The 27,015-nt window shown below is 43.0% G+C and overlaps 1 protein-coding gene across 1 annotated transcript in view; it reads left to right on the forward strand.

The window, feature by feature from the left end:
* The window catches only part of puf60a (poly-U binding splicing factor a), a 52,809-nt gene continuing 25,794 nt past the window's right edge, over positions 1 to 27,015 (forward strand). Inside the window, exons 1-6 of the mRNA XM_056292812.1 lie at positions 1 to 71; positions 6,465 to 6,560; positions 7,249 to 7,341; positions 7,568 to 7,618; positions 8,493 to 8,654; positions 8,830 to 8,922. Of these exons, the coding sequence (XP_056148787.1) occupies positions 51 to 71; positions 6,465 to 6,560; positions 7,249 to 7,341; positions 7,568 to 7,618; positions 8,493 to 8,654; positions 8,830 to 8,922 (516 nt within the window). The 5' untranslated portion in view covers positions 1 to 50. The remainder of the gene's footprint in view (positions 72 to 6,464; positions 6,561 to 7,248; positions 7,342 to 7,567; positions 7,619 to 8,492; positions 8,655 to 8,829; positions 8,923 to 27,015) is intronic.

Genomic DNA, 27,015 nt, shown 5'->3' on the forward strand with positions numbered 1-27,015 from the left:
GTGATCACAGACACCAGCGTCGCTAGCTTGGCTCCGGGGGGGTGTGCTGGATGGCGGTGGCAGTTTCAACGGTATGAATGAAAAGATTTACTTTTTTGCTGACAAGATGTTTGATATGAGTGGCTTCTTCTCCGCATCTCTCTTTTTTTTTTATTTTCATTTTTTACCGCTGTCTGATGAGACCTGGTGCATTGTCCACAGCTGATGTTAGCTACACTCCTGCTAACTAACAAACTGTCTAGCTGTCATGTTGATACCGCTAAAGCTGAACCCAACCTGAGGACGGACCCGAACCGTCAGCACATGGCTTCAGTTCAACTCACTTGGTTTCTGATGGTTTGGTCCAAATAAGATGAATGTAGTACATCATCATCATCATCATCATCATCACCATCATCATCATCACCATCACCATCATCACCACCATCATCATCATCATCAACAACAACAACTTAGCACCTGTAAAAACAGTTTGCAAAGTGCTTGACAGCAAACGCGGAATACTCGGAAAGCAATATAACGATGTAAAAATATAACAATATAACGATATAACAATATAACAACATAAAGATATAAAAATATAACAGTATAACAATATAAAAAATATAACAATATTGCAATATAACAACATAATGATATAAAAATATAACAGTATAACAATATAATGATATAACATAATAAAATAACAGTATAACAATATAACAATGTAATGATATAACAGTATAATAATATAATGATATAAAAATATAACAGTATAACAGTATAACAATATAGCAGTATAACAACATAATGGTGTAAAATATAACCGTATAACTATAAAAATACAACAATATAGCAATATAACAATATAACAGTATAACAATATAATGATATAACATAATAAAATAACAATATAACAATGTCATGATATAACCATAATAATATAACAATATAAAATATAATGATATAAAAATATAACAATATAAAAATATAACAGTATAACAACATAAAATCTTACATTATAACAGTATAACAATATAATGATATAAATATATAACGATATAATGATATAACAATATAACAACATAATGATATAAAAATATAACAGTATAGCAATATAAAAATATAACAATGTAGCAGTATAACAACATAATGATATAAAAATATAACCGTATAACAATATGAAAATATAACAATATAGCAATATAACAACATAATGATGTAAAAATATAACCGTATAACATAATAAAATAATAGTATAACAATATAACAATGTAATGATATAACAATATAACAGTATAAAATATGATATAAAAATATAACAATAAAACGATATAACAATATAACAACACAATGATATGATGATATAAAATAAAACAATAATATAACAATATAACAGTATAACAACATAAAATATAACAATATAACAGTATAACAATATAATGATATGTATAACAATTAACGATATAATGATATAACAACATAATGGTATAAAAATATAACAGTATAACAATATAAAAATATAACAATATAAAGATATAACAATATAACAACATAATGGTATAATAATATAAAAATAGAACAGTATAAAAATATAACAACATAATGATATAAAAATATAACAGTATAACAATATCAAAACATAACAATATCGCAATATAATGATAGAACAACATAACAATATAACAGTATAACAATTTAATGATATAACAGTATAATAATATAACAGTATAAAATATAATTATATAACAATATAAAAATATAACAATATAACAATAAAACGATATAACAACATAATGATACATAAATATAACAGTATAATAGTATAATAATATAACAATATAACAGTATAAAACATAATTATATAACAATATAAAAATATAACAATATAACAACATAAAACATAACAATATAACAGTATAACAATATAATGATATAACAATATAACGATATAATGATATAACAATATAACGACATAATGATATAAAAATATAACAGTATAACAATATAAAAATATAACAATATAATGATATAACAATATAACAGTATAACAATATAATGATATAACATAATAATAGTATAGTATGACAATATAACAATATAATGGTTTAACAATATAACAGTATAAAAATATGATATAACAATGTAACAGTATAACACCATAAAAATATAATATAACAGTATAACAATATAATGATAAAACATAATAATATAACAATATAACAGTATAAAATATAATGATATAACAATATAATATAACAATATAACAGTATAACAACGTAAAAATATAACAGTATAACAATATATTGATATAACAGTATAACAATATAATGATATAACAGTATAACAATATAACAATATAAAATATAACAGTATAACAATATATTGATTTAACAGTATAACAATATAATGATATAATACTATAATGATATAACAGCACAATAATATAACAATTTAACAATATAACAGTATAACAATATAATGATATAACAGTATAATAATATGATGCTATAACAGTATAATAATAGAACAATATAACAGTTACAATATAATGATAAACATAATAATATAACTGTATAACTATATGACAATATAATAATATAACAATATAACAGTATAGAAATATAATGATATAACAATATAACAATATAAAAATATAACAGTATGATAATATAATGATATAACATAATAATATAACAGTATAACAATATAACAGTATAAAATATAATGATATAACAATATAAAAATATAACAATATAACAGTATAACAATATATTGATATAACAGTATAACAATATCATGATATAACAGCATGGCAATATAATGATATAGCAGTATAATAATATAACAATATAATAGTATAGCACTATAATGATATAACAGTATAATAATATAACAATATAACAGTATAACAATATAATGATATAACAGTATAACAATATAACGATATAATGATATAACCATATAATAATATAATGATATAACAGTATAGTGATATAACAGTATAACGATATAATGATATAACCGTATAATAATATAATAATATAACAGTATACTGATATAACAGTATAACAATATAATGATATAACAGTATAATAATATAACAATATAACAATATAAAATATAACCGTATAACTATATAACAAGAGAAAGCAAAACAGTAAGGCCACAGAAAAGCAAGACAGATTACTACTTTCGGCTGCTCCCGTTAGGGGGCGCCACAGCGGATCATCCGTTTCCATTTCTTCCTGTCTTCTGCATCTTCCACTATCACACCAGCCACCTGCATGTCCTCCCTCACCACCTCCATAAACCTCCTCTTTGGCCTTCCTCTTCTCCTCTTCCCTGGCAGCTCCATATTCAGCATCCTTCTCCCAGTATACCCAGCATCTCTCCTCCACACATGTCCAACCATCTCAGTCTTGTCTCTCTTGCTTTGTCTCCAAACCGTCCAACCTGAGCCGTCCCTCTAATATACTCGTTCCTAATCCTGTCCTTCTTCATCACTCCCAATGAAAATCTTATCATCTTCAACCTCCAGCTCCACCTCCTGTCTTTTCATCAGTGCCACTGTCTCCAAACCATACAACATAGCTGGTCTCACTACCATCTTGTAAACCTTCCCTTTAACTCTTGCTGGTACCCTTCTGTCTCACATCACTCCTGACAATCTTCTCCACCCACTCCACTCTGCCTGCACTCTCTTCTTCACCTCTCTTCTGCACTCCCCGTTACTTTGGACAGTTGACCCCAAGTATTTAAACTCATACGCCTTCATCACCTCTACTCCTTGAATCCTGACCATTCCACTCTCCTCCCTCTCATTCACACAAGGTATTCTGTCTTGCTCCTACTGACTTCCATTCCTCTTCTCTCCAGTACATATCTCCACCTCTCCAGGCTCTCCTCCACCTGCATCCTACTCTCACTACAGATCACAATGTCATCCGCAAACATCATCGTCCATGGAGACTCCTGCCTGATCTCGTCCGTCAACCTGTCCATCACCATTGCAGACAAGAAAGGGCTCAGAGCCGATCCTTGATGTAGTCCCACCTCCACCTTGAACCCATCTGTCATTCCAACCGCACACCTCATCACTGTCACACCTCCCTCATACATATCCTGCACCACTCCTACATACTTCTCTGCAACTCCCAACTTCCTCATACAATACCACACCTCCTCTCTCGGCACCCTGTCATATGCTTTCTCTAAATCTACAAAGACACAATGCAACTCTTTCTGGCCTTCTCTATACTTCTCCACCAACATTCTCAAAGCAAACATCACATCTGTGGTGCTCTTTCATGGCATGAAACCATACTGCTGCTGCTGATCATCACCTCTCCTCCTCTTAACCTAGCTTCTGTTACTCTTTCCCATATCTTCATGCTGTGGCTGATCAACTTTATACCTCTGTAGTTGTTACAGTTCTGCACATCACCCTTGTTCTTGAAAATCGGTACCAGTATGCTTCTTCTCCACTCCTCAGACATCCTCTCACTTTCCAAGATTGTGTTAAACAATCTAGTTAGAAACCCCACTGCCATCTCTCCTAAACACCTCCATGCCTCCACAGGTATGTCATCAGGACCAACTGCCTTTCCACTCTTCATCCTCTTCATAGCTGCCCTCACTTCCTCCTTGCTAATCCACTGAACTTCCTGATTCACTATCCCTACATCATCCAACCTTCTCTCTCTCTCATTTTCTTCATTCATCAGCCCCTCAAAGTACTCCTTCCTCCTTCTCAGCACACTCTCCTCGCTTGTCAGCACATTTCCATCTCTATCCTTGATCGCCCTAACTTGCTGCACATCCTTCCCAGCTTGGTCCCTCTGTCTAGCCAATCGGTACAAGTCCTTTTCTCCTTCCTTAGTGTCTAACCTGTCATACAACTCACCATACGCCTTTTCCTTTGCCACCTCTCTCTTCACTTTACGCTGCATCTCCTTGTACTCGTCTACTTTCTTCATCTCTCTGATTATCCCACTTCTTCTTTGCCAACCTCTTCCTCTGTATAATTTGCTGTACTTCCTCATTCCACCACCAAGTCTCCTCGTCTTCCTTCCTCTGTCCTGATGACACACCAAGTACCTTCGTAGCTGTCCCCCTCACTATTTCTGCAAAATCGTGAGATAGAAAAGAAAGACAGAATTAAGGTAAAATCAAGACAAAGTTAAAACAAGAGAAAACAGAAGGGTGTTGAAAGATAAAAACAGTAAAACAGATGCAGAGGCAGTAATAACACAATACAAATGTGAATATAAACAAATACAATGAAAAGAATAAAAGCAATAAAAGATGACATCACATAATAGCAAGTCTATAAAAATAGTTTTTAAGAAGTGATTTAAAAAGAAGTCACAGATTATAGGGCATCCAGGTAGTGTGGCAGTCTGTTCTGTTGCCTACCAACACGGGGGCTCGCTGGTTCGAATCCCCGTGTTACCTCCGGCTTGGTCGGGCGTCCCTACAGACACAATTGGCCGTGTCTGCAGGTGGGAAGCCGGGTGTGGGTATGTGTCCTGGTCGCTGCACTAGCGCCTCCTCTGGTCGGTCAGGGCCCCTGTTCGGGGGGGAGGGGGAACTGGGGGGAATAGCGTGATCCTCCCACGTGCTACGTCCCTCTGGTGAAACTCCTCACTGTCAGGTGAAAAGAAGCAGCTGGTGACTCCACATGGCCAATAAACTTGATTCTTTTTTTTTTGTGGATTTTTCTCCCCAAGTGTACCTGGCCAATTACCCCACTCTCCCGAGCCGTCCCGGTCTCTGCTCCACCCCCTCTGCTGATCCAGGAGGGCTGCAGACTACCACATGCCTCCTCCCATACATGTGGAGTCACCAGCTGCTTCTTTTCACCTGACAGTGAGGAGTTTCACCAGGGGGATGTAGCACGCGGGAGGATCACGCTACCCCTTCCAGCCCCCCCCCCCCCGAACAGGGGCCCTGACCGACCAGAGGAGGCGCTAGTGCAGCGACCAGGACACATACCCACATCCGGCTTCCCACCTGCAGACACGGCCAATTGTGTCTGTAGGGAGGCCTGACTAAGCCGGAGGTAACACGGGGATTCGAACCGGCGATCCCCATGTTGGTAGGCAACGGAACAGACCACTACGCTACCCGGACGCCCATAAACTTGATTCTGATTATAATCTGCATTGTAATCCACCAGTCAGAAAAACTAATTCACAACCATGTCAACTGTGTAAGGCATGAACTGAAAGCATCCCTGTGTTCTGGAGTCTGATGAGGTGTCAGGACTTACTAGTACCTGGACTATAGTCAGCGGGTTGATGCAATATTACTTTCAGATTATTACCAATATGAAAAATAACTAAAAGGTTTATGGTGTTTGTTCCTGTTTACATACAATTGCCTATGATAGGCGAATAACTTAAATGAAAAGTAGTTATAATGTTACAACATGGAAGTTTGAAGTTTTCAGACCATTGACCGTTCCTTGGCGCTCTGCTCAGGGTGGGGAGGGGCTCATTATGGAGAATGGACAGGGCACTACCCCTAAGCTTGGCCTGCCGCCGCTAACACCAAACCAGCAGGAGGCACTACAGAAGGTATGCTGTCACCCCTCTGCTTGTTAGTTTTACACTGAGTATGCTGTTGAAATGTAAATTACCAGTTGCAACAGTGAGATAAAACCTACCAAGGTAAACAACTGAATCAAAAGTAAAAAATGTACTACTCAAAACGGGACAACAACATTTGAATGTCTTGGCAGCATATAATGTATTGTTTGTTAAGCTGCAAAGCTGGAGATTTGAATGCCAACAAAACTGCTTTTTGACTCTTTCCGTCGCTACACAAATGTTAATTCTACTAAAACACATGCTTTTACATCTTCATTATTGCAGCCAAATGAGATGAGGATATATACCGAGTCCAGTTGCACTTGATTCAACTCCTTTGGATAGCCAAATGAGGAAGAAGGCAGGTAGTGTTGAGTTTGAGGAAGTGAAGGTGTTGTGTCTAACCAGCAGATATGACAGAACCAGCTGGTTGAAGAGCTTTACTAACAAATAGTACTATGTCAGTAAGTACAACTCGGGTTCATCGAGATTTTTATGTGTGTTTCTGACACTACAGCCCTGCTGACTCTCATTCATTTTGAATGGAGCTCCAACAACATTCACCTTACCACCGCCTGCATAGGACACACAGTGGTCCAATAACACCAGGAGATTCAGGACTGTCTTTTTTATAACATGTCTGTGATGTGAGCAATGTTCATGTGCCCTGGTCCAGGCTAAGAAGTATGCCATGGAGCAGAGCATTAAGAGTGTGCTGGTTAAACAGACGCTGGCACAGCAGCAGCAACAACAGCTCTCCAACCTACAGGTAAACATAACTACAGGTTGCCAGGGTAACCACAGATAGAGTCAATGGGAAGGGCTTCAAAAATCAATCACTTTGTTAACCTGCAGTTATGTAATTCATACTGTTCTTGACTTTATTCTTGCAGGGTTAATTGACTTCCAATCAGTCAACATGTTAATAGTATCTCTAGGCGGCCTTATATAATAGCATTCACTGAGAGCTTCCTGACCTGCCATCTCCTTCCTAGATGGCGTCTTTGACGATGGGTTTTGCAGAAACGCTCTCACCGTTACAGTCGGTAAGTGTCAACATTAGCTTCAAGTTTCTAATGGGAGTATTTTTGTCTGGACTCAGTGCTCTAAAAGTCAACTCTGTAGTGCATTACGTCAACCAATATGGCTTTATTTATTCACAGATATTGGCTTTGTTTTTTCTATTTTAGTAAGATTAAATCACCATGACTTGTATGGCCTTTGACTAATTATAAATGATCTAAAACTAATGACAAAATCACAATGACTAGTACACTTCAGTGTCTATCACACACACTTATTCCACTAGCAAGCTAGATTTTCAGAATAGAACACAAACTCGAAATTGTGCGGCATGGTGGCGCAGTGGTTAGCGCGGTCGCCTCACAGCAAGAAGGTCCTGGGTTCGAGCCCCGGGGTAGTCCAACCTTGGTGGGTCATCCCGGGTCGTCCTCTGTGTGGCGTTTGCATGTTCTCCCCGTGTATGCGTGGGTTTCCTCCGGGGGCTCCGGTCTCCTCCCACAGTCCAAAGACATGTGGGTCAGGTGGATTGGCGGTACTAAATTGTCCCTAGGAATGAATGGGTGTGTGTGTGTGTGTGTGTGTGTGTGTGTGTGTGTGTGTGTGTGTGTGTGTGTGTGTGTGTGTGTGTGTGTGTGTGTGTGTGTGTGTGTGTGTGTGTGTGTGTGTGTGTAAGCCCTGTGATGGCCTGGCGGCCTGTCCAGTGTGTCTCCCTGCCTGCGCCCAATGACTGCTGGAATAAGCTCCAGCATCCCCGCGACCCTGAGAGCAGGATAAGCGGTTGAGACAATGGATGGATGGATGGATGGATGGATGGATGGAACAGGAACTCGAAATTGTGATTGGTTAACTGTTAATGGTGGCTACTAGGCAATGCTAACAGTATATTTGTGTTTGGAGGTTGCAGCTCAGAGGCAGCGTGCGTTGGCCATCATGTGTCGAGTCTACGTGGGATCCATCTACTATGAATTGGGAGAGGACACCATCAGACAAGCCTTTGCCCCATTTGGGCCAATCAAGAGCATTGACATGTCCTGGGACTCTGTTACCATGAAGCACAAGGTCAGGGGTCACTGGGGATCAGGACAACCTCGAGTATCAGCAGAGAGCAAACAAATACCCTTGGGGCAGTAGTACCTAGGGAGGACAAGGGCAACTGCTATATTAGTGTCTCTATGAGATCAAATTTTGTAAAATGGTATTCATCAAAGCTTGTGTTTTCTTCTGCCTCCCACAGGGTTTTGCATTTGTAGAGTATGAGATGCCTGAGGCGGCTCAATTGGCCCTGGAGCAGATGAACTCTGTGATGCTAGGTGGCAGAAACATCAAGGTGAGTCCTGATTAAAATTAGTTCTATGGTGTCCCTCTGCTTGAAATACTAGAAATCTGTCATTAATTTGTTGCAGTTCCTGCATTTCCGTGTTACTCCACAGAATGATATATAATCCACGTGTTGACATCAGTTGTGTCATGTAACCAGCTGCAGCCATCCAGACTCACATTCACTCTCTGTATACCTAGTGTTTTCGCTATCAAAATCTTAAACATTACTAATTCTCCTCTCCCTGTTTTGTGTCTGCCTGCTTGTTGCTCACCTCAGCTCTACAACTGGAGGTTCTCTTGGCTTTAGCCATTAATAATCTGTGGTTAATTCCTTAGTGACAGTATAATAAGTGTCACATTTTTACGCATTAAATCAGGTCCTAAAGCTTTCAGCTGCCATTTTCCTCCCTGGTTTTTCTCTCCAGTTCTGCCGGTGTATTCTGAAAAGATGGTTGCTTTTTTCTATTGGGCGGCCAACATTTTATAAAGGAAATGGGCAGAAGAAAACTTGGGCTTAGTCCGGCTCAGACTTCTATGCATGAAGATGGTGCTGCAGATGGTAGCCTTGGTGTGTTGGTGCACATTGTTTTGTATTGTTTTGTTTGCAAACGCAGTGTTTTGCTACAGTACCTAGAGCTCTTTCACCAGAGAAGAGCCTGTGAACATCAGGGAAACAACTTCTGTGGATTTATTTTCCAACTTTCTCATCCCATCTGTGGAATTACTGGACATTTTGATCAAAGGTGCACTCACCTTTTGTTCACACGGGGAACACCAGAGGAGAGGGGAACAAGCTCGCACACTCATGCGTCTTCGCAGATGTAAACTAGGCACTCCATTGCCGGGAATATTTCTGTCTAACATGTGATCACTGTGCGACAAACTAGACAAACTACATTTCCTGGTGGCGAAGAATAGAGATTTTTCTTCATCTTGCGTTTTGTGCTTCACGGAAACTTGGCTGTGTGGCTCAATACTGGACTCTGTGCTGCAGCTGACGGGCTTCCAGCTGTTCAGAGGAGATTGGGACACTGATTTCTCCAGCAAAACTAAAGGTGGAGGTATTTGTTTTTATATCAACAGTGGCTGGTGTAAAAATGTGACAAGTCAAGTCAGATTTATTTATAGAGATGACTTTCTCAAGCTCTTTAAAAGAGAAACGGTTTGATTTTAGCAATAGTACGAAGCTGGAAAAAATGGCTTTCACTACTGCATTAACTTGCTTGTCAAGGTTGAAGGTGAAATTAAATATCACACCAAGGTTTTTGACATGATGTTTGACAAGTGTGGACATGTTGCCAAGACTGTTGGTAAACACTTTAATGGAGTCAGGGAGGCCAAATAGGACAACTTCATATTTGCCTTCATTCAGCTTTAGGAAGTTTTATGCCAGCCAGCACTTTAAGGCAGTTCAAGAGGCTGACTAGATTGGACTGATCATTTGGTTTCAAGGGGAAATAAAGCTGAGTGTCATCAGCATAACAGTGGAAGGAAATTGAGTATTTTTGAATGATTTGACTGAGGGGAAGCATGTACAGTGCATCCGGAGAGTATTCACACCCCTTCACTTTCCCCACATTTTTTATGTTACAGCCTTATTCCAAAATGGATTAAATTCCTTTTTTTTCCTCATCAATCTACACACAATACCCCATAATGACAAAGTGAAAAATGTTTTGTAGAAATTTTTGCAAATTTATTAAAAATAAAAAACTGAAATATTGCATGTACATAAGTATTCACACCCTTTGCTATGACACTCAAAATTGAGCTCAGGTTCATCCTGTTTCCACTGATCATCCTTGAGATGTTTCTACATCTTGACTGGAGTCCACCTGTAGTAAATTCAATGGATTGGACATGATTTGGAAAGGCAGACACCTGTCTATATAAGGTCGCACTGTTGACAGTGCATGTCAGAGCAGAAACCAAGCCATGAAGTCAAAGGAATTGTCTGTGGACCTCCGAGACAGGATTGTATCGAGGCACAGCTCTGGGGAAGGGTACAAAAAAATGTCTACAGCTTTGAAGGTCCCGAAGAGCACAGTGGTCTCCATCATTCATAAATGGAAGAAGTTTGGATCCACCAGGACTCTTCCTACAGCTGGCCGCCCAGCCAAACTGAGCAATCGGGGGAGAAGGGCCTTCGTCAGGGAGGTGACCAAGAACCCGATGGTCACTCTGACAGAGCTCCAGCGTTCCTCTGTGGAGATGGGAGAACCTTACAGAAGGACAACCATCTCTGCAGCACTCCACCAATCAGGCCTTTATGGTAGAGTGGCCAGACGGAAGCCTCTACTCAGTGAAAGGCACATGACAGCCCACTTGGAGTTTGCCAGAAAGCACCTAAAGGACTCTCAGACCATGAGAAACAAGATTCTCTGGTCTGATGAAACCAAGATTGAACTCTTTAGCCTCAATGCCAAACGTCACATCTGGAGGAAACCAGGCACCTCTCATCACCTTGCTAATGCCATCCCTACAGTGAAGCATGGTGGTGGCAGCATCATGCTGTAGGGATGTTTTTCAGCGGCAGGAACTGGGAGACTAGTCAGGATCGAGGGAAAGATGAATGGAGCAAAGTACAAAGAGATCCTTGATGTAAACCTGCTCCAGAGTGCCCAGGACCTCAGACTGGGGTGAAGGTTTACCTTTCAACGCGACAATGACCCTAAGCATACAGCCAAGACAACGAAGGAGTGGCTTCGGGACAAGTCTGTGAATGTCCTTGAGTGGCCCAGCCAGAGCCCAGACTTGAACCCCATTGAATATCTCTGGAAAGGCCTGACAATAGCTGTGCAGCGACGCTCCCCATCTAACCTTACAGAGCTCGAGAGGATCTGCAGAGAAGAATGGGAGAAATACCCCAAACATAGGTGTGCCAAGCTTGTAGCTTCATACCCAAGAAGACTTGAGGGTGTAATCGCTGCCAAGGGTGCCTCAACCAAGCATGAGTAAAGGGTGTGAATACTTATGTACATGCAATATTTCAGTTTTTTATTTTTAATAAATTTGCAAAAATTTCTACAAAACCTTTTTCACTTTGTCATTATGGAGTATTGTGTGTAGATTGATGAGAGAAAAAAGGAATTTAATCCATTTTGAAATAAGGCTGTAACATAAAATGTGGAGAAAGTGAAGGGGTTTGAATACTTTACGGATGCACTGTATATAGAGAAAAGAATGGGACCTAGGATGAACCTTGTGGGACCCCGCAGGAGAAACTAGCTGGGGAAGAGTAAAGAATACCTATGTTAATGGGGAAACTTCTATTTTTTAGGTAGGATGTGAACCATTTTAACAGTTTTTACTTTACTACTTTATTGATCTCCGTGGGGGAATTCTTCAACTGCATTTAACCCATCCTAGCTGTGTAGCTAGGAGCAGTGGACAGCCGCCATGCAGCGCCCAGGGACCAACTCCAGTTCGTCTTGCCATGCCTTGGTCAGGGGCACAGACAGGAGTATTAACCTAACATGCATGTCTTTTTGATGGTGGGGGAAACCGGAGCACCCGGAGAAAACCCACACAGACACGGGGAGAAAATGTAAACTCCACACAGAAAGGACCTGGGATGACCCCCCAAGGTTGGACAACCCCGGGGTTTGAACCTAGGACCTTCTTGCTGTGAGGCGACAGTGCTAACCACGGCAGCGCAGTGGTTATTTCAAGGCAGCGCCATCAACTCAAACCCCGTACTGGAGATGGTCTATTAAAATGTCACTGGAGTCGGTAGAGAGGAGCAGGTCATTGTACACTTTCAGCAAGGCAGACTGTGCCTTAAAGCCTTAAAACTTGACTGAAATCTTTCCAAGATGTTTTGGTGTAGGTAGGGCAGCAATTGACTGAAAATAACCTTTTCGAGAAGCTTTGACAGGAATGGAAGTTTAGAAATAGGTCTGTTGTTTCTAGGTAAGGTAGGGTCTAAGTTGTTTTTTGTTTTTTTTCAGGAGGGGCTGGACCACTGCATGCTTGAAACAGGTTGGAACGGTACCAGTGGCCAGGGAGCTGTTGATATTGGAGAGGATGCTGGGCCTGGCTATGTCAAAGACATCCTTCTGGAGGGCAGTAGGGACAATGTCATGGGTGCAATGTGTAGGTTTCATGATGGAAACAATCTTTGTAAGGGTGGGTAGCGTAATAAGTTGGAAGTAGTCCAATTTAGAAGAATGATCAGTGAGACAGCTAAGTCACGGGTGGGGGGGGGGTGTTCATTCTTATATCCTAAACTTTTCTAATCATAGAAAGTTGAATCAGTTCATCTGGACATGTTTATTGAGAGAAACATTTCATCATTCACCCAAGTGACTACTTCAGGCTCAACTGACTGCAGGTATCCCCTAAACAGGTAAACAGCACCGTTGCATAATGACTGAAACCAACGGTTGGTTTCATCAAATCGACGTGACCATTAACTAGAATTACAATGGCAATGTGTACTATTCACAGAGGATTGGGGAATGGTTGCAATCACAGCATATGTAAGGTGGTGAAAGATGTACTCTTACTCCCCCCCCCAGTTCAGGGTTGGTCATTCCCTCTTCACATAGATGGCATCTTTGATTCCTGTTCAATCCAGCGTTCGACCTTATCAAGGATGTGCGCATCCTCATCCTTGAAAGAGTGACCACTGGCCTGTAGATGGGTGTAGACTGTGGAGTCCTGGCCTGATGCGTTAGCTCTTCTGTACTGTGCCAGAGTCTGTTAGGTTTCCCCAATGTACAAGTCACAGCAATCCTCCCGGCACTTAATGGCATACACTATATTGCTCCATTTGTATCGGGGGACCTGGGGTGGACCAATTTCTGGTGCAGCATGTTTTGGGGTTTGAAAGCAACTGAGATGCGGTGTTTGGAAATCTTCTGACACTCCCGCCACATACTGAATCACCACTGGTTTTTGCTTAGACAGTTGCTGGCCTCCTCTCTTCGATCAGCTGGTGCACTGTTTGGGCGTCTTCCTGGCTTTTACAAATGCTCAGTTAGGATAACCAGACTTGGGCGTCTTGGTAGCATAGTGGTCTATTCCATTGCCTACTAACACGGGGAAATCCCCATGTTCCCTCCGACTTGGTTGGGTGTCTCTACAGACTCAGTTGGTGTGTCTGCGGGTGGGAAGTTGGATGTGGGTTATTAGTGGTCGGTCGGGGCACCTGCTCGGGGGGGGGACTGGGGGGAATAGCGTGATCATTGATCATCAGCTCCCATGAACTGTGTACCGTCACGCACCAGAGTTAGTTATAAAATATTGAGGCCCCTCCTTTTCCCATCCATGTTGTATGGAATAGATCCTGTATTCTAGTTTGTGGATTCAATTCAGATTTTACCTGGCCCAATATACAATGCCTAATTTGCAAAAATTTCCAAAAGTCTGTTTTGTCTAGATCAGCGGTCGGGAACCTATGGCTCGCGAGCCATATATGGCTCTTCCGGTGACGGCATATGGCTCCCAGACAATTTTGAGTTGAAATTTTTTTTAAAAAAAATCAGTTTGGAACTGATTTTAAAATACTTGTGATATTTCTTAATAATACTGTGTCATTTTAAAGTAAACAGAAATTAGTTTTGAAGATAAATTTCACGGGTCACGGGTCACCCATGGGTCGGGTCGGGAACCAATGGCTCGCAAGCATGTTCGGGTCATTGTAAAGTGAAGAAATCAATTTTATCAGATAGCCAACTAGTTTATCCGCTTCAACCCTTGTAACGGAAAAGATGGCGAAAAGAAAAAAAGATGATGATTACCGTGCATTCCAGGCTGCGTGGACAGAGGAATCTGCATTTGTGGAGAGAGCAGGATCTGCGGTATGTCTAATATGCAATGATAAAATTGCATCGATGAAACGGTCAAATATAAAGCGGCACTTCGATACGCACCATGCTTCATTTGCATCGAAATCTCCAGCGGGGGACAGCAGGAAAAGGGCATGCGAGGAGCTACAGCGGAGAGTGCAGACGAGTCAGCAGCAACTACGTGTGTGGACCAAGCAAGGTGACGGGAATTCCGCTAGCTTTGCGGGGGCTTTGGCAATAGTAAGGAATGGAAAGTCATTCACAGATGGCGAGTATGCCAAAACATTCATGCTTGATGTGGCCAATGAACTGTTTGATGACTTCCCAAATAAAGACGAGATAATCAAACGAATAAAAGACATGCCCCTGTCAGCAAGAACTGTGCACGATCGTAGCATCATGATGGCAAGTCAAGTCGAGGAAACACAAATTAAGGACATAAACGCCGGGACATACTTTTCTCTCGCGTTAGATGAGTCAACAGACGTTAGCCATCTATCTCAGTGCAGTATCATTGCCAGGTATGCTGCAGGTGACACACTGCGTGAGGAAAGCTTGGCTGTTTTGCCAATGAAAGGGACAACAAGAGGAGAGGATTTATTCACATCTTTCATGGAGTTTGCTAAAGAAAAAAAACTACCGATGGATAAACTTATTTCTGTCTGTACTGACGGTGCACCCTGTATGTTGGGGAAGAACAAAGGATTTGTAGCGCTTCTCCGTGAACATGAAAAGAGAGCCATCCTAAGTTTTCGTTGCATCCTGCACCAGGAGGCGCTTTGCGCTCAGACGTGTGGCCAGGAGCTTGGTGAGGTGATGTCGCTGGTCATTCGAGTGGTCAACTTTATTGTTGCCCGAGCTTTAAATGATCGCCAGTTTAAAGCTCTGTTAGAAGAAGTTGGGAATCATTATCCCGGTCTGCTTTTACACAGCAACGTGCGTTGGTTGTCAAGGGGGAAGGTGCTCAGCCGTTTTGCAGCTTGCCTGAGTGAAATCCGGACTTTTCTTGAAATTAAAGGCGTCAAGCATCCTGAGCTAGACAACACTGACTGGCTCCTGCAGTTTAACTATCTCGTGGACATAACTGGCCTTCTGAACCAGCTCAATGTGAAAATGCAAGGTATTGGAAATACAATCACATCCCTTCAACAAGCAGTGTTTGCATTTGAAAGCAAGCTGGAAGTCTTTCTCAGGGACATTGAAACAGGTCGTCTTCTGCACTTTGAAAGACTGCAACAATTTAGAGATGCATGCTTAGCAAGTGACTCCACTCAACATCTGGATCTCCAGCAGCTAGCTGGCTTTACGTCCAATCTCCTGCAGTCATTCAAAGCACGTTTTGGAGAATTTCGTGCGCGCACTGGTCTTTTCAAGTTCATCACTCATCCACATGAGTGTGCAGTGGACAAAATCGACCTGACATGCATCCCCGGGGTCTCTATCGGAGACTTTGAGCTGGAAGTTGCTGACCTGAAGGCATCAGACATGTGGATGAGTAAGTTCAAGTCACTTAATGGAGAGTTGGAAAGTCTTGCACAACAGCGAGCAGAGCTGGCAAGGGAACACAAGTGGACAGAAATGAAAAATCTTCAACCTGAAGACCAGCTGATTCTTAAAACTTGGAACGAGCTTCCTGTGACATACCACACAATGCAGCGTGTGAGTATTGCCGTACTGACCATGTTTGGCTCTACATATGCATGTGAGCAGTCATTCTCGCATATGAGGAACATTAAGACCAACCTACGCTCATGTTTAACTGATGGAAGCCTCAACACCTGCATGAAGCTCAACCTCACCACGTATGAACCAGACTACAAGGCCATCAGCAAAACCATGCAGCACCAGAAGTCGCATTAAAAGTAAGACATATTTAATTTATTATACGTTAAAAATACTATATGGCTCTCAATGAAATATATTTAGAAAAAATTGGCTTTTATGGCTCTCCCAGTCAAAAAGGTTCCTGACCCCTGGTCTAGATTATATTCTGTCTTCACTTCCTCAAAGGATTTCATTCCGTGTTTCCCAAACAGATCTCCAAGGAGGTGTATACCTGACCTAGCCCACCTTTCCCAAATGAATGTCTTCTTGCCTATGAGAAGCTTCTTATTGTACCATATGGATGCTTTAGGTGTGAGATATGTATTGGATTTCATAATGTGATGTGCCACTCTCCAAGATTCCCGAGCAAACGATAACACTGGGTTCCTGAATGGTATTGCTCTTCCCATTTGTGTCAGAGATGCCTCTAGGGAGGAAGGGTATACTAGTTCTTCTTCTATCCTTACCCAAGCAGGAGCCTGGTCTGGAGGAACATTCATTTTAGAAAGTTGGGAGAGTGAGAAGGCATAATGATACCAGTCAATATTTGAGAGTGACAGGCCCCCCTGTTCTTTAGCTGCGTATAACTTAGTACGGTTAAATAAGGGCTTTTTTCCCATCCAGATAAAGTGCTCAATTACTGTGTTGTACTGTTTTAACAACAAGCGCGGGAATGATAAGGGTAGCATGTATATAATATATTGTATTTTAGGCGCTATAATCATTTTCACCAGGTTTATTCTACCCAACAGTGATATATTCATCTTAGTCCAATTCTGCAACAGAAATTGAATGTTTTGAATGATAGGAGCTATATTTGATTCCATTATCTTATTCAGACCCGGCGTTAGTTTAATCCCCAGATATGTTAGGCCAGACGGCATCCATCTGAACTGCCATTTTTCTCTAACGACCGGTGGGCATAATTTAGATAGTGGCATGGCTTCTGATTTTGTCCAATTGATTGTATATTCCGATATCTCAGAGAAAGAGTCTATTACTAAATTAATTTCTGATGCAGCCATTTCAGGATTACTGGATACCACTAGGATGTCGTCAGCATATAAAAAAAGTTTATGTTCTTCCCGACCCGCTTGTATTCCCACTATATTCTCATTCACGCGTAAGGCCAGTGCTAATGGTTTCGAGAAACAGAGCGAAAATGTGAGGCGAGAGAGGCGAGCTCTGTCTAGTGCCACGGCTCAGCTTAAAAGAGGGTGACATGATGCCATTGGTGAGAACAGTGGCCATCGGATCTGTCTACATTAGCTGAACCCATTGTAGGAATGATGGTCCAAACCCATATCTCTCTAGAATAGAAAACAAAAAGGAAAACTCCACCTTATCAAAGGCCTTCTCTGCATCTAGAGAGAAGGCAACCACTGGGTCGTCTCCATTTCTTGTTTTCCACATCAGATGCAAGAGTCTGCGTAAATTATCAGCTGAGCTCCTCCCCTTTACAAATCCAACTTGGTCTGGATGTATTAGAAGTGGAATAACATCCTCTAGTCTGGTTGCTAGAATCTTGGCCAACACTTTTTCATCCACATTGATTAGTGAGATTGGTTGAAAATTACCACAGTACTGCAGGTCCTTCCCTTTCTTATTAAGTAAAGTGATTACTGCTGATCTCATGCTTTCCGGGAGTTTACCTTTCTGTAAAGCATCTTGATAGACAGTTTGCAGTCTCGGGGCTAACTTGTCGATAAACTTCCTATAAAAGTCAGAAGTAAACCCATCATTTCCCGGTGCTTTCCCCAAACTAAGATTAAGTACTGCTTGCTGAATTTCTTCAATAGTGACGTCTCCTTCTAAGGTGTCTCTCTGAGCCTCTGTTAAGGTTGGCATGTTAATTGTTAAGCGGAAGCTCTTCAGCTTAGACTCATCCATCGTCCCTTGTGATGTGTAAAGTTCTTGGTAAAATGTCTTAAACCCCTTTTTATTCGTGATCAATTCATTACTTTTATTATATATTGAAGAAATTATGTTTTGAGTTTGCCTCTGTTTTACTCTATGTGCCAATAATTTGCCCGCCCTCTCTCCCTGTTCATAGTATTTCTGCTTCGTATAAAACAACGCTAATTCGGCCTTCCTTTGTAAAATGTTATTCAAATCAAATTTTAATTTATTAAGTTTACGCCACGTTTCTGGGTCTGGATGCTGTATATGCTGTTTCTCAAGCTTTTTTATGTCTTTATCTAGTTTAAGCATCTTTTAATTTTCTGCTCTTTTAGCAAGCGCACTGTGTTGTATAAGACGCCCCCATACATATGCTTTAAAGGCATCCCACATCATCGCAGAGTCTGAAATTGAGCCCTCGTTAAATTCCCAGAACTCACACATCACCGTCTTAACAAATGTACATACTCTTCTCCATTTAACCTGAAATTATCAAAGCGCCACCTTAACACCCATTCCTCATTTTCTTGAGGGGACATAACTACATCCACAGGTGCATGAGCCGTCAAAACTATATTGCCAATTGTAGCACTAAGCACTTGATTAACGAAAGCCCTAGATATAAGAAAATAATCAGTCCTAGAATAAGTGGCATGGGGGTGAGAGAAAAAGGTATAATCTCTTTCTTGTGGGTGTAATAACCGCCATATATCAATAAGTCCCAGTTCTTCCATCATCAACTCTATTGCGGCCATTGATGCAGACCTATAGCTGGGTCGGCTTGATTGAGAGGATTTGTCCAGTTTCAGATCTCTAACCTGGTTGAAGTCTCCCCCTATAATTATATTGTCGTTCCCCACATTTCTAATTATATTACAGACATCATGGAAAAAGTCTGGCGATACTGAATTCGGACCATAGATATTAGCCACTGTCACTCTTTGGCCTTCCGTTATAGCATCTAAGATGACCCATCTACCTTCTTTATCTGAGATGCGCTTCAGCACTTGGAAGTCTACATTCCTCTTAACAAGAATAATCACCCCTCTCTTCCTAGCAGGGAATGTGCTATAATAAACCTGTCCCACCCAGTCTCGTTTCAATTTGTCAGATTCCTTCTCATTCAGATGTGTTTCCTGAATAAGGGCTATATCAACCTTTTTCTGTTTGAGAAATGTTAGGATTTTTTTCCTTTTAATAACGTGTGCACCCCGCTATATTCCAAGATACTATTTTAAGTAAACCCATACTGAATTACTGAAGTATCCCCATAAAAAATAAAAGTTGCCCTATATGCATTTATCTCTCGGATCTGAAAAATATATAGCCTACTTGCATTGCAATTAGTAGGCCTACTGCCTGTATTAGTAGACTCATTATGGCTAGACATCGGACACATAACATGAGCATAACCTACAAGACTAAAAGACACAACAGACAAAAAAAGAAAAACAAAACTGAAAACTAGCTGGCCTCCATGCCAGTCATTCCCATAGTTTAACTTTAGTGAGTCCATGGAACTGGTTGATCCCGTCGAAGGCTCCACTACTGGCTAGCCAATTAACTCAACCCTCACTCCTTAACACACAACTTAGTGATTGCATAACGTTTGGTAGACCTAATCAGGCTGCAAAATGATTAATTGTCCTTAGTCCCTACCTCGTGGCTAACATATTCCTGTTTCTATAAACAAGTAGACCAACAGCAACGACCTCAGATTAACACCAGAGAACCCGGTTAATATCCCCTGCAGTATAGGCTTTCCTGTCTCTTTCGCTCCCCGTCTACCATAGACCGGAGCTATTTAAACATGCCGGTGGAAATAATGACACGATAAAAAAACAAAACAACAAAAGTCCACCGGTCAGGCTGCCTACCTCTCGCTGGGGTTTCCACTCGATACAGTTCCGTCCCCACATGGTGACATCGTGGTTCTGTTTTCTGCGGGTGCCCTCTACACCAAATGAATAAGAGTTGTTGCTGTATCAATGTCAATTCGATGTCAATGTCTGTTAGCCAAGGTCTCGAAATCCCAAATTAATCCTTGCCATCAGCGAACGCACCTCTTTCCGCAGAGGCCCCTGTTTTATCTCCCAGGCGGCTGAGAAAGAGCTTAGCTTCCGCCGGGCTGGCGCACTCGTGTGGCTGCGTGTTAAGCGTGAAGGTCCTCATGGCTGGGTATCGCAGGGCGTACACGAGCTTGCGTGCCTGCAGCATCCGCCTCACCTCATCGTATCTCCTGCGTTTCTCTTGTATGTCTTGGGCGTAGTCTTGGCAGAAGAAGTAAATCCTCGCGTTTCTCCAACTCACTCCTTTCTTCCTCCTCGCTGCTGCTAGCACTGCAGACTTAGCCTTATCTCGCAGAAAACGAACGATGATGTGCCTCGGTCTGGAGTTGTCATTCGGGGGTGGGCCCACACGATGAATCCTGTCAGCTTCGTACCACTCATCCGCGTTTATTCCCAAACTCTCCTGTAGCAGTGTTTTGAGAAAGGCATCGTAATCTTTGCCCTCCGCCCCCTCCTTGATACCCGAAATCCTGATGTTCTGGCGCCTGGAGTAGCCCTCCAAGGCTGGTAGCCTATCTCGCAGCAGCCTGTTTTGCTTCACCATTTCCTCCATGACAGGGCCCTGTTTATCGTTGTCATCCTCCAGCACTGATATTCTTGATTCGGCCTCGGTAGTTCTGTCCCCAAGCTTTTTAACAGTGTCATTCAGAGAATCCATTCCACTTTTCACTCCGGATACATCTTTAGCTAGAGTCTCAAGGATGGTCCGAATGCACTGTAGTTCAGTAGCCACGTTAGCTAGGTGTGGGGTATCTAGTTTCACGCTGCGTCGCCATCTTGCTCGTTGGTTCGGTAGAAGTTTTAGTTCGCTGATTTTGAGGCGGATTACGAGTAAAATAATGACTCTTTTGGGACATATTCAATCATGTAACCACGAGGCGCAAAATAGACGGAATTATACAATCATAATCTAGATTTTTCTGAGAGTTTTGTCGAATTGGCCAGACCCTACTGCTATGCAGCCATCTTGGGTGAGCGTACCACGTGACTCTCCAACACCATCCCTTGTGACTCCATCCACCAGCTCATCCTTCCCCGCTTCAGCAGCGGTCCGGGCTTCCCCACAACTGCCGACTTTGGAGGCCCCTTCCTCCTGTACCTCAATGAAAACTCTCTCCATCCTCAAGAGAGACTTTAACTGGCTGTTCAAGAGACAGAACTCCTGCAAAGCAGCTGGACCAGACTCCGTCTTGCACTCCACCCTGAAGCACTGTGCCGATCAGCTGTCTCCGGTGTTCACAGACATTTTTAACACCACTGGAGACATGCCAAGTACCAGCCTGCTTCAAGAACTCCACCATCATCCCCTCCCCAAAAAAACAAGGCCCACAATACTCAATGATTACATACCCATCATGCTGACCTCTGTGGTAATGAAGTCTTTTGAGTGCCTTGTACTGTCCCACCTTAAAACCATCACCAACCCACTCCTGGACCCTCTGCAGTTCGCCTACAGAGCTGACAGGTCTGTGGATGATGCAGTAAATATTTACATTACAGTCATTTACCAGACGCTTTTATCCAAAGCGACTTACAATAAGTGCATTTAATGTAGGAAATTAGAGAACTACTAGTCATCCGAGGTAATAAGTGCATCTAAACAAGCATCTAAGAGCAAAACCAGTGCTAAAGTAAAAGTGAAAGAGAGAGATTTTTTTTTTAATGAGTGAATACAATAAGTGCTAAGAACAAGTAACAGGGTAGTAGTTCTTAAAGAGGTGAGTTTTCAACCTGCGCCAAAAGATGGGCAGAGACTCCGCTGTCCTGACATCAGTGGGGAGTTCATTCGACCACTGTGGGGCCAGGACAGAAAAGAGCCGTGACCGGGTCGATCTGCAGCAGGGGCCTCTGAGCGACGGGGCAACCAGGCGTCCCGAGGCAGCAGAGCGAAGTGGTCGGGCGGGGGTGTAGGGCTTGACCGTGGCCTGGAGATAGGAAGGAGCTGTTCCTTTCACTGCCCTGTAGGCTAGCCCCAGAGTCTTAAACTGGATGCGAGCAGCTACTGGGAGCCAGTGTAGGAACATGAGAAGGGGAGTTGTGTGGGAGAACTTAGGGCAGTTGAACACCAGACGAGCTGCAGCTTTCTGAACAAGCTCCAGAGGTTTGATGGTTGACGCCGGGGCGCCAGCAAGGAGGGAGTTGCCGTAGTCGAGCCGGGAGATGACCAGAGCCTGGATGAGCACCTGTGCCATCTCGTTGGTGAGGAATGGGCGAATTCTCCTGATGTTATAGAGGAGAAATCTGCAGGAGCGAGCAACCGATGCAACGTTTGCAGCAAACGACAGTTGGTCATCCAGGATCACACCCAGATTCCTCGCAGTCCGAGTTGGAGTCACCACGGTGTGGTCAATGATGATGGCCAGGTCTCGGTGCAGGCAACGTTTCCCCAGGAGGAACATCAGCTCTGTCTTGTCCAGATTGAGCTTCAGGTGGTATGTTCCCATCCCCTCCGAGATGTCAGTCAAGCACGCAGCAACGCGTGTCTCTACTTGTGTGTCAGAGGGAGGAAAGGACAAGATCAGCTGGGTGTCATCGGCATAACAATGGTAAGAGAAGTCATGTGAGCGAATAACAGAACCAAGGGATGTCGTGTACAGGGAGAGAAGGAGAGGACCCAGAACCGAACCCTGTGGAACACCTGTAGTCAGTTTGCGAGGCTCACAGATCCCCTCCATGTCACCTGGTAGGAGCGACCTGTCAGGTAGGTTGCAAACATTGAGAGTGTAGAGGCTGTGACACCCAACCCCTCGAGGGTAGAGAGGAGGATCTGGTGGTTCACTATGTCGAACGCAGCTGACAGGTCCAGGAGTATCAGGACAGAGGAGAGAGAATTTGTTCTCGAAGAGTGCAGCGATTCTGTCACTGCAAGGAGGGCCGTCTCTGTCGAGTGACCCACCCTAAACCCAGACTGGTTGAGGTCCAGGAGGTTGTTCTGGTGGAGGTACAAAGAAAGTTGGTTAAAGACAGCACGTTCGAAGATTTGGATAGAAAGGGTAGAAGGGAAACCGGTCTGTAGTTTTTGATGTCAGAGGGGTTAAGTGATGGTTTCTTGAGAAGGGGGGTGACTAGCAGTCTTGAAGGCAGATGGAAAGCATCCTGCCTGGAGGGAGGTGTTGATGAGGTGGGTTAGATAGGGAAAGACTTCAGGTGCTATACACTGAAGAAGAGGGGGAGGGGACCGGGTCAAGGGAGCATGTGGTGGGGCGACTGGATGTGATGAGGTTGAGAACCTCGTCGGGGGAGAGGGGAGCAAGGTGGGATAGGGTGGGACGTGGAGAGGTGAGGGAGGGTGCGATAGTGCAAGCAGCACTAACTGGGTGGTGAGAAAAAGAGGATCTGATGTCGTTTACCTTCTTGTCAAAGAAGTTAGCGAAGTCATCAGGGAAAAGGCCGGAAGTAGGGGGAGGAGGTGGGGGTTGAAGAAGTGTAGAGAAGGTTTCAAAGAGTTTTTTAGGATTAGAGGATAGGATTTTAGAGCGATAGAAGGCAGCCTTAGCAGCAGAAAGGGAGGAGGAGAAAGTGGAAAGAAGAGATTGGAAGTTGAGAAGGTCATCTGGGAGTTTGCCTTTTCTCCATTTGCGCTCTGCCACTCTCAGGCTCTGTCTGTCAGTACTTACTGAGTCGGTCAGCCAAGGGGCAGGTGGAGTTGGGCATGGAGGCCTGGAGGTGAGGGGACAGAGATTGTCCAGAGAAGAGGAGAGGGTAGGGAAAAGAAGATCAGTAGCAGTGTTAGGGAGTAGGAGAGAGAAAGATTCAGGTGTAGGGAGGATCGAGGTAACAGAGGAAGGAAGATCAGTGGCGGCGAGAGAGCAGAGGTGTCTACGGGTGGAAACCATGCGGGTAGGGGAAGGGGCTGAGGGGGGTGAAGAGAATGAGAGAGAGTAGGACATGAAATAGTGGTCAGAGAGCTGGAGGGGAGTAACAGAGAGATTGGAAATAGGACAGTGTCTAGTAAATGTAATGTCCAGCTGGTTGCCAGCCTTGTGGGTAGGAGGAGAGGGTGAGAGGTGAAGGTCAAAGGAGGAGAGGATCTAGCTTGTTAGTGTGGATGTTGAAGTCACCGAGAAGGATAAATGCAGAGTCATCAACAGGGAAGTACAAGACAAGTGTGTCAAGCTCCTCCAGAAACTCACCAAGGGGCCTGGTGGGTGGTACACAACCACGATGGTGAGTTTGACTGGATAAGAGACAGTAACAGTATGTAATTCAAAAGAGGGCGGAGAAAATTGTGGAATGGAAACAAGAGAGTATTTCCATTTCAGGGAGATCAGCAGGCCAGTACCACCGCCCCGCCTCCCAGCTCTGGGAGTGTGAGAAAAAGTATACACATCAGACAGAGCTGCGGGTGTGGTAGTGTTTTCTGGCATGATCCAGGTCTTAGTTAGAGCAAGAAGGTGAGGGAGAGCAAGGCTGCATAGCCTGAGATAAACTCAGCGTTCGGCACCTCAAACTGGCAATTCCAGAGCCCACCCGTCACCACTTGTTCAACGTGAGTGGAGAGTGGGATAGATGAGATTGGTAGGGTCACAGCGCCTAGGTGTGACCCAATGTCTATGCCAGCCCCAGGAAGAGGAAAGGACAGGAATGCGAAGGAAACACATAGTCTATACTAGGTCCACAAAATACAGATGACTGACCTGATCTAAAAAGAGCAGTCCGTGCTTGACGAAGTCTTGGCTTGAAAAAGTCACGCTTGACACTTGTTTGCCTGACGCTTCCAAGTAGCAGCAGTGATTTAAAGAACACTGATTGCTAATTGTCTGCCAGGAGTGCAGGCCACACCTGGCCACTTAACACCCAATTGGCCAAAGAGGTACACTGAAAACAGGCTTATTGCCCAGAAACTGGTCACTTGTGTAAAACTCTATCAAATCTCACACAATACTATTAACAGCAAGTTACCAAGGAATATATTTATAAGTTAAAAGGATAACTAAGTCAAAACAGCTAGGCAACAAGAAATATTTAAGGACACACTAGGTGAAAAACAGCTACAGCTACAATAAGTAAATAAGACAAGTAAGTAAATAGAGTAAGACAGCTACAGTTAGAATAAGATCCCACTAGGAACCAGCAGCAGATGTATAAACATGGTGCTACACTTCATCCTCCAACACCTGGACTCTACAGGAGCCTATGTTGGGATCCTGTTTGTGGATTTCAGCTTCACCTTCAACACCATCATCCCAGATCTGCTGCAGGACAAGCTTTCCCGGCTGCACGTGCCTGACTCCCCCAGCAGGTGGATCACTGACTTCCTATCTGACAGGAAGCAGCATGTGAAGCTGGGGAAACAAGTTTCTGACTCCCAGTCCCTCGGTACTGGTTCCCCTTAAGGCTGTGTCCTTTCCCCTCTACTCTTCTCCCTATATACAAACAGCTGCACCTCCAGTCACCAGTCAGTCAGGCTCCTGAAGTTTGCTGATGACATCACCCTCATTGGGCTCATCTCTGGTGGGGATGAGCCTGTCTACAGGTGGGAGATTGACTATCTGGTGTCCTGGTGTGACCAAAACAACGTGGAGCTCAATGCTCTAAAGACATCGGAGGTTGTTTTGAACTTCAGAAAGAACCCAGCTCCACCCACCCCCATCACCCTGTGTGGCCCCCCAGTGGACACTGTGGAATCCCTCTGCTTCCTGGCCACCATCATACCCAAGACAGCAGAGGATGTTCTTCCAGTGGCAGCTGAAGAAGTTCACCATGACAAAGCCAATAATGCTGCACTTTTACACCACCATCATTGAGTCCACCCAATCCCCCTCCATTACTATCTGGTATGCTGCTGCCACTGCCAAGGACAAGGGCAGACTGCACCATATCATTGGCTCTAATGAGAAGGTGATTGACTGCAACCTGCCATCCCTGCAGGAGCTGTATGCCTGAAGGACACTGAGGCGAGCAGGAAAGCTCATGATCGACCCTTCCCACCCAGGCCATGGTCTCTTCAAAAACCTCCCCTCTGGCAAGAGGTTAAGGTCTATAAAAACCAGAACCTCGCGTCACAAGAACAGCTTCTTCTCCACAACAGTAGGCCTTTCCAACAAGCCTCCAGACACCCACAGATACCTAGACTGCCCCCCACCCACCCCTATCCCCTTTGACCCTCTCTCCACACCACAACATGACATACACCTACATAGTACATGCAAACACATTCACATGCACAAACACAGTGCAATATACAGTGCATCCGGAAAGTATTCACACCCCTTCACTTTCCCCACATTTTGTTATGTTACAGCCTTATTCCAAAATGGATTAAATTCCTTTTTTTCTCATCAATCTACACACAATACCCCATAATGACAAAGCGAAAAAGGTTTTGTAGAAATTTTTGCAAATTTATTAAAAATAAAAAACTGAAATATTGCATGTACATAAGTATTCACACCCTTTACTCGGTACTTGGTTGAGGCACCCTTGGCAGCGATTACAGCCTCAAGTCTTCTTGGGTATGAAGCTACAAGCTTGGCACACCTATATTTGGGGTATTTCTCCCATTCTTCTCTGCAG

This window comes from Lampris incognitus, chromosome 14, assembly GCF_029633865.1.
Source record: "Lampris incognitus isolate fLamInc1 chromosome 14, fLamInc1.hap2, whole genome shotgun sequence".
NCBI classification, from domain to species: Eukaryota; Metazoa; Chordata; class Actinopteri; order Lampriformes; family Lampridae; genus Lampris; species Lampris incognitus.